This window comes from Hirundo rustica, chromosome 25 (genome assembly GCF_015227805.2).
Source record: "Hirundo rustica isolate bHirRus1 chromosome 25, bHirRus1.pri.v3, whole genome shotgun sequence".
Classification (NCBI taxonomy): domain Eukaryota; kingdom Metazoa; phylum Chordata; class Aves; order Passeriformes; family Hirundinidae; genus Hirundo; species Hirundo rustica.
The window spans coordinates 70,172-84,126 of record NC_053474.1 but is presented as its reverse complement, the minus strand read 5'-3'; the positions used below and the strand labels follow the sequence as shown (position 1 = coordinate 84,126).

The 13,955-nt window shown below is 54.3% G+C and overlaps 1 protein-coding gene across 1 annotated transcript in view; it reads right to left on the bottom strand.

Annotated features, from left to right (window-relative positions):
• Positions 1-13,955, bottom strand: part of MACF1 (microtubule actin crosslinking factor 1) — a 129,993-nt gene that overhangs the window by 78,925 nt on the left and 37,113 nt on the right. Inside the window, 25 exon segments of the mRNA XM_058423538.1 lie at positions 35-118; positions 574-736; positions 852-1,045; positions 1,408-1,546; positions 1,742-1,920; positions 2,179-2,348; positions 2,884-3,067; positions 3,527-3,653; positions 4,038-4,192; positions 4,667-4,819; positions 6,841-6,966; positions 7,290-7,385; positions 7,921-8,025; positions 8,592-8,753; positions 8,882-8,959; positions 9,191-9,319; positions 9,725-10,001; positions 10,104-10,258; positions 10,986-11,079; positions 11,175-11,302; positions 11,544-11,639; positions 11,745-11,864; positions 12,285-12,391; positions 12,484-12,596; positions 13,234-13,400. Of these exon segments, the coding sequence (XP_058279521.1) occupies positions 35-118; positions 574-736; positions 852-1,045; positions 1,408-1,546; positions 1,742-1,920; positions 2,179-2,348; positions 2,884-3,067; positions 3,527-3,653; positions 4,038-4,192; positions 4,667-4,819; positions 6,841-6,966; positions 7,290-7,385; positions 7,921-8,025; positions 8,592-8,753; positions 8,882-8,959; positions 9,191-9,319; positions 9,725-10,001; positions 10,104-10,258; positions 10,986-11,079; positions 11,175-11,302; positions 11,544-11,639; positions 11,745-11,864; positions 12,285-12,391; positions 12,484-12,596; positions 13,234-13,400 (3,501 nt within the window).

Sequence of the window (13,955 nt, the reverse complement as noted above, 5' to 3'; positions counted from 1 at the left end):
CCCACCCTACCCATGTGCAGGGGGGGAACTGTACCTTGACGGCAGCCGAGTATTGCTGGGAGAATTTCTGACACTGGTCCAGCTTGGCTTGGTTTTTCTCAATTTCTGCAGCCAAAGCCTTCAAGAAAATTCAAAGCAAAAACGGTTGTCAGAACAGGCTGGCTGAGCTGCTGCCCAGAGAAGCTGTGTATGCCCCAACCCTGGAAGTGTCCAAGGCCAGGCTGGATGGGGCTTGGAGCAACCTGATCTGGTGGAAGGTGCCCCTGCCTGTGGCGGGAGGATGGAACAAGATGATCTTGGAGATCCCTTCCAACCCAACCTTTCTTGGATTCTTTGACAGCAGTCTTGGGGACCAGAATTCTGGTTCACATCCCTGCACCTCTTTACCCTGCATCTTTACCCTCTCCAATTTTCCACGCAAGACCTCATCTGCACCTCGAGTCAAGCAGAGTTCCTCCAGACACCCAGAGGCCTGCAGCCTCTTCCCTGCTGCTTTTCACATTTCCAAGCTCAGAGATGAAAAGAAGTGACACGGTCACGGCAGCAACAAGACATCACGAGGTCCTGTCTCACCGTTTGCTGGCTGAGCTGCTCCGACAGCACCCGGCTGTCCTCAGCCTGGCCAGGCTTCATCAGCTCCTGCTGGGCTGTGATCTCCTCGATCCACTGGATCAGGGCGCTGTGGCACTGCCGGTAATCACTCAGAACCTCCTGGATGCTCTCCAGCTCCGCGTGGCTGAGAGAAAACCACGACAGGTCAAGAGGAGGGGGTGGAACGCCACCAAGACTGACCCAAGTTCTCAGCTGAAGGGCGGGAGTAAATGTGGGAGAGGAGGCACGGGGTCTCTCACCGGGTCTCAATCTGGGCACAGACTCGCTGCCAGCGATCCCACAGCTGGCTCCCCTTCTCCTGGAAACGCTCCAGGTCAATGCTGCGCTCCTGCCTCAGCTGGAACAGCTGCTCCCCCACCTCCTTCGCCTTGGCCATCTCCTCCTCCAGTGTGGAGAACACAGAGCCCTTGTCCTTCACCTCCCCGAGCCATTGCTGCAAAAGGAGACAGCACCGGGTCAGTATCACTGAAAGCACAAGGGACCAAGTCAGAGATGTCCTCCCACCCAGAGGTGACAAAGCTGCAAAGGGGTTAGTGGGTTTATTTTCCCTCTCCTTAACCTGAAAAGAACTGGGAGGTTATAGGAGGTGTAGAATGAAGGGGAACATGCTCCCAGGTCAGATTGGTTCAGGTCTTGTCCTACAGCACTAGACAGAGGACAAGCCACAGCACCTCCTCTACACTAACAAAGAAACCAGCACAAAACCCTCTCAAATGCATCAAGGCAAGAAAAATGTCCCACAGTCCAAACTGAGCAGAAAAAATGGAAGGGCGCTGCTTGACAAACGGTACCAACCCGCAACGCGGTCCTGTGAGTCTGAATGGCTGCCAGGTCAGCAGGAACAGCCTCCTCCTGACTCAGCTTCACCTCATAGCCTTTGACCAGGGATTCTGCTCCTTGGGTGTTGCGGATAATGACATCAACCGTCTTCAACCTGGCAAGTCAAACAGAGGCAGCACAATGACATCCTAGATGTGGCAGAGATCTGGAGGCTGCACCATGTGCTGCACGGGGGATGGATTCAGTCACATTCAGCACAAGGTGTGCTGGAGGGACAACAGAATAAAGCCTTCAATGAACTGGAAACACTCAAAAGGGTATTTGGGAACAGAGGCACATCCCAACTCACTTTTCCAGGTAGATGGAAGACAGCGCATGTGTCTGCTCCATCTTGTTCACCACCAAGTCCAGCTCTGAACGCAGGTGTGGGGTGCTGGGCCCTGCAGGAGCTTTGGCCAGAAAGCTGTAGCACCTCTCGGACACAACCCGGAGCTCTGACTGCAGCTGATGCAGATTCTCCTGCGCGCACTGCAGAGGGCGGGAGACAATGTGAAAGGGGAGCCCAAAGAGGCAGGGAAAAGACAGGGAAAAGGCAGGGCTGTCCTTGGCAAAGGAGCTGGTAGGAAATGAAGCAGGGAGCCCACTTGCTGAGGTTTCCTGCTGCCTTCTGTGCAGTGAGATTCCCTCAAACCCCGCACCCTTCACCCATGCTGAGGAGCCACAGCTATTTTTAGATCTGTGTCCATCTCATCCCTCCCTTGCCCACCTCCCAGCAGCAGGCCTGACCTCCTGCTCTGCAATGCGGATGGCGTTCTCCTGGATGGTGTCACCATCTGCTCGGGCGCTGCTCGGGGACTGGATGTGGCTCACGAGCCTGTGCTCGCACTCCTCCAGGCGCAGGCAGATGTTCTTCAGCTCCGACAGATATGTCCTGGCAACGGTCTCATCCTTGTCCTCTGCAAGCCAGAGACACACACAACAGCAGCTCAAGCATCTCTGGCCAATATCTGTCCCAAAGAGTAATCCTCGGAGCCCAGCGCAGCCTTGGGCTGGCACCGGGATCTCTGCTCAGATGGAGAACACGCTAATTAAATCATCTTGTTCTGGAAATGAGTCCAGCCACAGGGAACCTCACTGGAGTCCTCAGTCCTAGTGAGATTCACGATGTCACAAGTCCCACCACCACGTGTATTTTCCTAAAGACTAAATGCAGGAAGAGCTCCTTGCCTGGAATGCATCCCTGTTGCCAACACTACAAAGGGAAGAGGAAACAGCAGCTCAGCTGAAGCTGCCAAACCAAGGCCTCTCTCCAGGAACAGTACCGGACAAAGGCTGAACACTCGGATGGATAGATGGAAGAAAAAGGAGAGCAGCTGCTCACACCATCAACCAGCTAGCTCAGGAAAAGAAGAACATGAAGCCGTCCCACAAATCTTTTGTTTATGAGTTCCCACAGCTCCTGGTTAAGCCATCAGGCCCTTTGAAGCTCACCATTCTCCATGGACTCCAGCAGCTGCCGGATGTGTTCCTTGGAAGACTCCACTTCCTCCTCCAGGCGCAGCCGGTCTGACACGGAGAAGAGCTCCGAGTCCTGGCTGTCCTGCAGGAAATCCTCGTAGTGGGCCTGGAGGCTCTTCAGGGCTTGCTGACACTCCCCTTGAGCCAAGGATCTGAGCTGCAAGTGGAAAAAGCAGCACATCCAAACATCAGGAACAACTTTCTGCACACCAGCTGAACTGCTTTAATTTGCCCAAGGAGTATATTCAGAGGGGGAAAGGCAAATCCTCTGTATCAGACCCGTGCCTCCCTCCAGCCATGCTCGCTCCCTAATGAAACACTCAATCCACAATCTCTCAGTAGCAGCAAACACCTGATTCTCTTTTTACTGAGAAAAGCTGCAATCCTTTTGCACAACACCCTCAAACTCAGGTTTTCAAGGTGTAAATTGTTCCCCTTTTCCCCTGCTGTTCCCCACAGATGTAACCTGTGACCCTTTTCAAGGTGTGCACTGTTCCAGGTGTAAAGACCCTTGACTTCCCCAGTCTTCCACTCTCTGGTTTTCCCCTCTCTTAGGCCACAGAGAAGCCTGGAGAGCAACACAACCCCAGAATCAGGCAGGACAGTTCCTCTGTACCTTTTCCATACTGAAGCTCTGCACCAGGGCTATGTCCTTGCGCAGGTAGTTCCAGGAGATGAGGCTCTTTGTGTTCATGTGGAGCTGGTGCCAGAGAGCCATCACTTTCTGGTACAGCTGCTCCACCCTGCAAGGTGAAGGAGTGGATCCATCAGCCGTGGATCTTCCCAGCAAACCCAGCCCTGACCCCATTAATCCTCCAGCCATCACTGCCAGACAGCAGCTGATCAATCCAGTGATCCCAGTCTGGCAGCACGCAGGGACTGATGCTCCTGCTGTTCAGTGCCAGAGATCCCTGGGGGATGACTCCTCCCAAATTGTCATTTTTTTCATTTTGCAAGCTACTGCAGCAGTCGCTGCAATGGAGTTTGCAGCTGTAGAACCACGAGGGATTCCTCTCCTCCCCACAAACCACTTTCATACCTCCATCCTCACCCTTTTCCCATTCCCACACCAAATCTGTCCCCTCCCATGCCACCATCCCATCTCTCTGTGACTTCCACCAAGTTACCTGCTGGCCATCTCGATGGCCTCTTTGTTGGGTGGGGGGATCAGGAAGCAGACAGAAGGCACCATGGCCTCATTCCCTGTGGGGCTAATCACCTTCCACTTTGTCCTCTGGGAATTGTCCTCCAGGACACACTCATCGTTCCTGCAGATGGTGATCTGCAACACCAGAAGCCCATCAGAAATCAGCAACAGGGCCGTGCACACCTGTCCCTGCTGCCAGCCCCTCTCCTGGGGGTGAGCCAGCTCCCAAAAATACACAGATGGATATGTTTTAATCAAGGAACAGCCTGGAATGGTGCCAAGCACTGCGGCATGCTCGTGTCGGGAGAGGAAGGGACAAGGAAGTTACAGGGAGTTGGCTACCACCCACGTGCTTGTTTGGCTGAGGCTGATGAAGCCCGTCCTCCTCGGAAGGGGAAAGTACTCCAGCTCCAGCCCAGAATAAATCTGAGACACGGAAATTTGCTCCAGGAAAAACATCCCTGCTGTTTCCCTCCATCTTCCCACTCCACTCCTGCTTTCCATTGACAGAACCTACGGTGCTCATCCTAAAACCCCACGGTTGTCACTCCCCCTACCTTGTCCCTGCCTTCCCTTTCCAAGTGCCACCAAGACCCTGCCAGCCCTCACCTCGATCTGCCGGTAGTCACAGACAGCCTTGATGGGGATGGTGCTCTTCACGGCGTGCTCTGGGTTCCTGGGCTGGAGCTGGACGATGGATTTGGACCGTCCCACCAGGCTGGCCACCGAGCTCTTGGACTGGATGAGCTGCTCCTTCTCATCCTGACAGGGAGAAGGAGGATGGGTTGCTCAAGGATGGCAAGGGGAGGTCTCTCCCAGGCATCTTGGCTCCCCCCCCCCCACCCCAATGCTGGCCTGCAAGGGCTGAGCAAACATGTCAGGAGGCTCCTGCTGCCTTGGCAGGATGGGAAGAGGGCTCAGGAGATGGGATGGGAGGAGGATGGACGTCGCTGCTACTCCCACTACCCTGCAAAGCCACATGCACACATCTCACTGTCTGGCTGGTGGGACAAGAAAGTGTTTTATTTCAGAAGGGAAAAAAAAAAAGAGAACACAACATCCACCAAAACAAAATCCCAGGAGCTATGAGGGGTTGAGAGCAGGACAATGTCCAGCGCAAAGCTGGGGACATTTAGTTGCCTGGAGGAGAGCCCAGGGAAGCATGCTCCCTTCTCTAAAGCAAAGGATGAAGGGGTGTTTAAACCAATGGTTGGAATGGGAGATGATGAATTATGGCGATAAAACATCTCAGGAGAAGGGGCTTGGGGTGGAGCGATCCATTAGGCGTCTGGCTTTGGGGAGAAATCTGCTAGCTGGAGCTAATTAATTCCTACAAATCCCTGCTGGGTTTGGTGATGGGACCAACCCGGGAGGAATGGTGGCAAAGCTCCCCTGGAACAGCCTCCAGCACCACTGGAGACGCGTGCGGATCACAACACTGGCAGCTCGTACGATTAGTGGCAGCTCAGCCCATGTGTGGCTGTGGCAAAGGTTTCAAAAAAGAAAAAAAAAAAAAAGGAATCCCAGAAAAGGTTCTCCCTCATGCGCAGTACTCTGGGGTTGGTTAGTGTGCTACGACAGTGGAGGAGAACTTAATGGTTAAAAAAAAAAAAAAAAAGTTAAAAAAAAAAAAAAGAGAAAGAAAAAGAAAAGGATAAATGATTAAATAAACTACCTGTGCCTGTCCCAGGGAGCATGATTGGAAGAAATACAACTTTAACTTATTAGGTAAGAAAGAGTAATATAGCTGAGCTCAGGGCAGCTGCCCCAGTCCTGAGTTTGTGGCCACTCTCTGGCTGCCCAGAGCAGCTTCTCCCACCCCAGATGGCACCTGCCAGACTCCTGATATTTCAGGGCTCCCAAACACAAACCCCAGGAGCCAGGCTGGCTGCTCCATGTCCTGGCAGCACACAAACAGGCCAGGATAACCCCGAGACTGTGACAGAGAGGATGGGGGAGCCCCTAGGCCTCCAGGAGAGAAGACAGTGCTGATGCACCCATCACCCCCAGTAAGGGCACCCCAGAGCCACTGGCAACACCCTGCTAAGAGCAAAGTGACCACCTGCCTCCACACACTTGGTGTCACCTCCTGACCCTGCCACCGCAGCTCAGCACTTCAGCCACAGCCAAAATCCTCCCCTGGCCCTGGTGTCAAATACCAGCTGATGCTTTGCTCCTTGGGAGTTGTTTTTAAGTTGTTTTTTTCAGGCCACATCAGGCAAGAAGGTGACAGTGCCACAGCCCGGGTTCTGCTCTGCTCAGCTAAGCCAGCTCACGTGTTCAGAGATCAGCCTCTGGCACAGCCAGGCTGCCCGGGCTCTCCCCCATCCAGCAGGATGGATTAACACGAGATTTGGGCTGGATAAAGAGCAGGCATTTCTCCATCAACTACAAAGCAGAACCAGGAGCATCCTACAGGCCCTGCCTTTGTCAGCAGGACATGAGCAGGATGGCAGGATGGGCATGTCTGGGGCAGACGCAGCTTGCACAGTCAGGCTGTGACCTTGCACAGACAGGACAGGCTGCCTGCTCCTCACCCTGAAGGCACAGAAAGGTCAGATGGTGCCTCTAAATGACAGTGACCAACTCCAGCCACACCACACAGCTGGGGCCACACTACAGCCTGCAGCTCGCTCAGGGAAGACAAATCACTGCCTGAGGTGGAAAACAAACCACATCCCACCAAACCATGGGGATAAAGAGCCCTGGCGAAGCAAGAAATGCCCCAGGCAACACTGCTGGACCAGAGCAGGGTGGTGGGGTGTGGGTGTGGGAGAACCCACCATAGAGTCCTGCAGGAGGTCCTCCAGCCTCGTCAGGCTCGTGTTGTGGTCGCAGGAATATTTCCTTTTGATGGAGTCCTGCAGGTTCCGCAGGTACGTCTCCGACTCCCGGGCATCGCTGAAGAACTGCGAAGGCAAGAAGAGTTACGGGAATCTGGAAAAGCCCCCTGAGCAGCCTGAAGGCAGGCAAGGAGCACCCCAAAGGCTCAGCCAGCAGCTCCTGAGACTGCTCTGGCTTTAGGGCTGCAAGGGGCAGGATCATCCTATATGGATGACCACAACTACAGGGAAGTTGATCCCTTTTTCCCCTAGCAATGCCCAGGGAGCAGCTAGCAGATATCCCAGAGAAAGCCCAAATCCCTCCTTCCCTCTCCCCCAAGAACAGCAGTGTAAGGAGCTCATGGAGTGGGATTCAGTGGATGGGACTAAGGGAATTTGATCCCGAATACCTGGAAATAGGCGGCGTTCTCCTTCACGTGCTGTTCCACACACAGGCAGAGCTGCTTGATCCACTGCCACTGGGTGTGCACGGCAGCACTGTAGGCCTGTGGAAAACACAGAAAAAGGTGCTGGAAAAGGGGCATTCACAGCCAGGAGGGGCACAGTTAGGACACAGGAGCTGGAGGGAGGGACAGAAATGACCAAAATCTGGCCACAGCCAGGAGTGTTTGGACACTGGAGATGACAGACCCCATCTCAGTGTCCCCACATGTCACACACCCATGATGCCAGAGGCAGGAACAGATTTGCTTTTTCCCCCTGGAAAAGTATCCCACAGCCCTTTGCTTCACCACCACAGTGTCCCTGGGAGCCTGGATGACTCCAGGGCAGACAAGGCCATTCTCTGCATCACCTCACTGCAGGAAAGGCTCATGCTCCGTGTGTTTGTGTCTTAATTTGAGGTGGGGATTATTTGGGAACGGCCACTTCCCAAAATTAAAAACCTCTACCACTGCACTGATGTCCTACCACCACAGAACACTCCATCAGGTACTATGGGGTGGGGCTGCAAGTCTCCCAGCTCCAGCTGAGGTGATTTGATCCTTGGGAACCCCACAACTCTCCCAGGTTCCCGCTCACCTCTACGGTCTGTTTGGCCGGGTGGTTCTCCAGGGAGAGCAGCTCAGCCGTGTCCTGGAGGGAGCGGAAGATGTCCTGCTTGTCTTCCAGCTCTGCTGTCAGCTCCTGCAGGAGGAAAAGTCCAAACCTCAGCCCTGGGACCTTGCCCAGACCATGTGTTCAATTAACACAGCGTGGAAGTTCTAAAGGAAGTAGCAGCGGATTCCAGCATGGCATTACAGCCCCATTCCCAATGGGAATCTGCCTCCTGTGTGCTAAACAGGCACTGGAAACCTGTCCAGGGACCTCTTCAGCTCTACACAGTGTGACTGGGGAAAGATGAGAATTTGTTTATACTGCTTCAAAGAGGAATCAATTTTCCTCTTTGGCTCAGACTTAATCCCCTCACCCCCACTAGGTCAAGATGCCTCGAGCTCCAAAATAATCCTAAAAATATATCTTTTGATGCCTTTTTGATTGCAATTCAATTGAACACACACCTCCATTTCACTTTCTGCTCTGGGGAGAGCTTCCATCAGCTCTCTTCAAGAGCAACAAGCTCAGTGAGCTGGGAGGGAACATCCAGCCTCAGGAATCCAGGTCTGTGGGAGCCGCCAGCACAGCTGTGTCGATCACAGGTGCGATCCACACCACAGTGGATCAAAAGCAGCACCTGCCCTCCCAGCACTCACCGAGAAGTAATTCTTCTTGGCTGCAATGTTGGGGTTATTGTCACTCCAGTCGTAGGCCAGCTCTTCCTCCTCCTTCTCATTCAGCCAGATCAGCTCAGCAGTGGCCCGGGACACGAATCCATGCAAGCTCTGGAGGTGCCTCAGCCTGAAGCTCGAGGTTTCCTGGACACAAAGGATTATTTATTACTCCTCCTCCCCGCTCTGTAGCTAAAGGGTTTCTTTCCCCTCTCCCCAGCCTTGGAGCAGGGATGGGCCCCAGGCTCCCTGGGCAGTACTGGGAGCCCACTCACCATCAGTTTGCAGTACTGAGTCTCCAGCTTGCCCAGTGTCTCCATGTAGCTTGCACAGAAATTTGGAGACATTTTACCCTGCAGGAAGAGAAATGTTCCTGTTACCCCACACAGAACAGCATCACTCAGAACTCTATCTCCAAATCTTTCTCCACAGCTCTGTGTGAGGAAGGGGGATTGGAGAGTATGGCTCAGGACAGCACTTCATCAACTTAGAAGCTCCAGCCTTAAAAATCACCTCTGTCCCAGGAATGTGACCCACAAGAGCTGATCCCAATGCCCTCAGCCCCCACGTGTCCCCTGCCGTACCTCATACATCCTGGCCTCCTTCACGCTGGAGCCCAGGTCCTCCACGCTGGCGTGGATGTGTCTCTGGGTCTCCAGCTGGGATTCCACACTTGGCAGGTCAGTGCCCCACTCTGCCCGCTCCAGTCTCATCTGAAACCAAGAGTCTCAGGTCAGCGCTGCTCATTCTGCTCAAAGGGACACCAGGAATCCTCCCAGGTCACCCCAGAAGGAACAAACACCTCCCAGTCCTGGCAGAAGATCCTAAGCCAGTGTTCCGGCACTGGCTGCAATATTTCTGGGACAGCCTACACAAGCTTCCCATGTAAAACCAAGTGACTGTATCAGCACAGATCTGCTTCCAGCTTTGAAAGCTTCCTCTGATCCCCACTGGCCAGCACAACCACAAGAGAGAAAACGCAGCTCCAGACAGAAGCCTCGGATCTCCAAAAACTACAGAGCATCAAAGCAACTATTCCCAGATAAAGACAGGAAAAGGCCTGGGGCAGCTTCCCACATCAGTCTGAGTACAGGCAGGAGGTTTTGCCCAGCACCCACCTGCATCTCCTCCACCCAGGCCAGCAGCTCATAGACAAAGCGGAGGTTGCCTTCATCTTCGGAGGAGGAGATGGCCACCAGCTCTGTCCTGGTCATCGGCTTCCGGAACCAGGAGGCCGAGGAGGTGTGGAGCCCTTTGGTCAGGGACTCGCCCTTCAAGTGCATCGTGCTCAGTGTGGATGCGGGCACCAGCTCCAGGGTGGAGAAGTGGCCTTTCCTGTACAGGTTGGTGCACTCCAACCTCAGCGTCACCAGCTCATCCTGCAGCCTCATGATCCTGGGGAAGGAAACGAGTGGGTAAGGAGATGGACATGTGGCTCCCCTCCTTTCCCCACACGGAGCAGATGTGCAGCCCCAGAGGGAGTTTCTCCACGGTCACCTGAACACCAGCTCCTCCAGCTGGTAGTAGTTCTCATCCCGGAGGATCTGCACATCCACCTGGAGCTGGCGGATGAGCCCCTCGCACTCCTGCAGGTACACGACCACGTCGGACTCATACTGTACCGGCTGGCCCGACTCCAGGTGAGCAGCATCCTGAGGGGACATGGGACATTCAGGGCTGAGTTCCCTCAAGCCTAGGAGGGGTAGGCAGAACACCACAGCACCCCAGCTTGGAGACTGGAAACACTTTTGGATCCACAAGCTTAACTGGAGCAGAACATGAATCCATCCCCCTACACCATGCCCAGGACGACCCCTCTTTAGAAAAACTTCTGGAGATGAACTGCTCAAGAGTTCTCTCTTCTCTTTTCTGGAAATGAAGCTTCCAGGAATAGATGGAATCACCACTTTTAGCTCCCAACCCTTTCAACCAACATCTCTTTCTCCATAACAAAGAAAACCTCTTCAGAAACCTCTCCCTACCCAGGGTCTGCCCACTGAGTCCTTTCCGCCAGGCAAATAAAATAGATTTTTGGGGTTTTTAAGCCTTACTATACAACAAAAAGTGTTCAAAAGTTTCCCCAGCACTTCTGGGGAAACTCCTCCACATCAGCACCTCTGCAGATATCCAGCCTCACTTGCTGTATTCTCGGAGGACAAGACCATTCCCCATCCCCCTGTCCTCAAGGTGATCTGTGGATCACCAAATATCCACCAGCTCCTCTACAGCCCTGGGACAGGCTCAAAGGCAGAAAAGAAGGAAAACTGCCCAGGGGAACCCGTCACCCCGAGCAGAAGAGAGGGGGGGAGATGGGTACAAAAGAAGAATAGGAAAACAAATCAATAAAATCAGGAGGGGGAAACCCCACCCCTCACTCACAGCCTGTAGCGTGTTCTTGGCCAGGGTGAGCTTTTCTTCACAGTTCAGAGCACCATTCTGGATTTTGTTAGCAATTTGTAGCAGCAGTTCCAGCCTGGAATGACAGAGGGAGATGGGAGAGGGGTTTTGGATGTCCCTCTGGCCAGAGGAAGGAGCAGGGGATGCCCCTGCCATGGGCACAGCACCGACCTCTCCACCGCCGGCCGCAGGAGCTTCTCGCGCTCCAGCATCTCAATGATGAGCTTGCCCCACTCCTCCTCCACATCGTTGGGGTGGTAGCCCTGGGGCAACTTGATGCGTCCAAATTCGATCCAAACCTGAGGGAAACACCAGCAGAATGGCATTTTCCACCTCTCCCTTGAGCTGGCTGGGGACTACAGTGAGGGAAGAAGGGCTCTGCCTCCGCTCCTGCAGTGTACTGCTCACTGCCTCGTTTATCCTGAGGGTTATTCCCACTTCTCCATTCCAAAATAAACCTGAACTGAGCACAATTTTGTCTTGCTAAAAAAGCACAACATTCCCACCTACCAGCCTCTGGGCAGCCATGATAAGCCTTACCTCTAGCAGTTTGTAGAGCTCCTCTATCTGTCCTTTTTCCTGCTCTTTCACTGGGATTTCAGTTTCTTTGAAGTGTATGTACTGGTTATAAAGTGCCTGGGATGAGAAAGGCTCATCAGGAACCACCCCGGAGAATGCCACCACCCATCGCTCAGCACTGGACACAGGATACACTGAGGAGGGACTTTGTCCAGGACCTACCTTTAACTCTACAGGGTTCTGGGGGAAGGATTTGTCTGACATAAGTATCGTGTGCTGCTTGATCCATGAGATGAGGGACTCCACATGGGTCTGGTACTCCAGCCACCTCGAATCCACCTCCTGTGGGGCAAGAGTGTCTTTGCAAGCCCCGCTGGTGGGCAAATCTTCACAGGCATAAGGCAGAGCCCAGAGCACAGAGGGAACTGAGGCACCACAGACAAGCTACAGAGTGGATCATGTGCCAGGGCCTCGCTGCTGTGACGCCGCCCCAGGGACAGGGAGAAGGAGGATCCTCCTTGTCAACTGCTCTTTGGAAGCTCAGCTTTTTTCCTGCAGAGCCTGGGCAGTGCTGTGTCCTTTACAGACACCCCAGCAGGTCACAGGGCAGACACCACAATGGGGGGACTTCCTCCCTCTGAGCCTCTTCCCTCTCCTCAGCCCTCTTCCACAGGGAACAGACCCTTTCCCAAACCCTACCCACAAGCCACAGCTGCCTCCCAAATCGGCTGTCCCAGCCTCCCAGCCCACAGCAGTACTTACGATGGCGCTGATCCCTTCTCCCCCCTCGGGAACTTTGGGAAAGGCATCGTAGATTGAAGACACGTAAGTTATCACGGATTTCTCATCCGGAGAGGGGACGTCCACGTCTGGCAAGAGGGAAGCAGAAAGGCAGTGAGGAAAGGGACTGGGAAGAGAGGCTGGCATCTCCCTGCACTGGTCACATGCCCTGGCCACCCACCTTCAGCATCCAGCAGCCGTGTGACCCCCAGGCGCTCGGCGATCTCAAAGGCCTGCTCCAGGTTCTCTCGGTTACTCTGGATCTGCACCCTCTCCATGTCCACCAGATCTGGCCTGCAAGACACACCCCAGAGTCACAACCAGCACCAGGTGGCCAGCGCAGAGCATCCTGGATGGGCATCACTGCCATGAGTGGCTCCCAGGGTTGGTCTGAGCCCCTGCCCCAGTGCAGTGGCTCTCCAAAGGGACCTGGGCTGCAGGACTTCCTTGTCTCATCCCGTTTGGGAAGGGGTTTCAGGCTGCAAAGTAAAACCTCTTGGTCCCAGCTGGGGAAGAAGGAACCAAGAGAGGTTTAACGGCTGCTCGGGAGACCTCCAAGATCCTTGAATAAAAGCATGGATGGAAGTGCTGCTGTTCATGGAGAGTGTAAGGGCAGCGCTGACATGTAACCACTGCAGCACCCAAGAGTTTAAAAGCTTTGTTTTTCTGCCTCTCTCCCCAACCTCATTAAGGCTTTTTTTCCCTGCAACCTGATGTATTTTTTTGCTCATTTCAGGCATCCCCCCCCTCCACAGCTGACCTGGCAGAAGAGATAATTCCAGGTAAAACAGACATTGCTTCCTGCCAGCCTCACCCACATCTCCAAGCACTCCAGCCCATCACTGACCACAGCGGTGGGCAGGGACCCCTGGGAGATCCTCATCCCTCCTTCCCACCTTCATGATACTCGCCATTGCTTCTTTCTGCCTACCTGTATCTGTGGATGAGGGCATTGAACATTTTGCCATCGCTCCAGCAGGAGGAGAAGTTGGTGCACTTCAACCCGATGTAACCTGCTGTCACCTTCTGTGTCCACAGCAGGAGCTTCTCCTTGGCTGACATATCCCCTAGCTCCCCACTGATGTAGATGTCGGAGATCTGTAAGGAAGGAGCACGGGAGGATGCAGGAGCAGGGAAACCTCCACCAGGCACATCCAGTTTCTATGAACTTGCCCCAGACTTGGCTACCAGAAAGGGCAGGAGGAAACTCATGGTCACCTTGGGGCAGAGGGACTTGGGAAGGCATCCCCAGAGCTGCACGGTGTGTTTGGGCAGGCTGGAGATCCAAGCGGGCAGAGCCAAACATTTGCCAGCCCCACTTCACAGGGGCCCCAGGTGCTGCTTGGCCACGTAGCCCAGCTGGGACACGAGCTGACAACATCAAACTTCAGCTTCCGACAACCTCCAGAGCCACTCCCTCCGCACCATCCCTGTCCCCACCACACAGGGACACACCTCCCTGGGAACACAATGTCCTGGAGAGAGGAGGCTCCAAGGAGGTCCTTTCCTGCCTCTCCCCACTCCAAACACGCTGTGCCTCCTCCTGTATCCTCACTCCCCCTGCACAGCACCCACCACGAGGAGCCCCAGCACCCTCGGACACGCGGGGCCCCTGCAGGAACAGTCACTTCCACCCAGCAGCACACAGGGTGG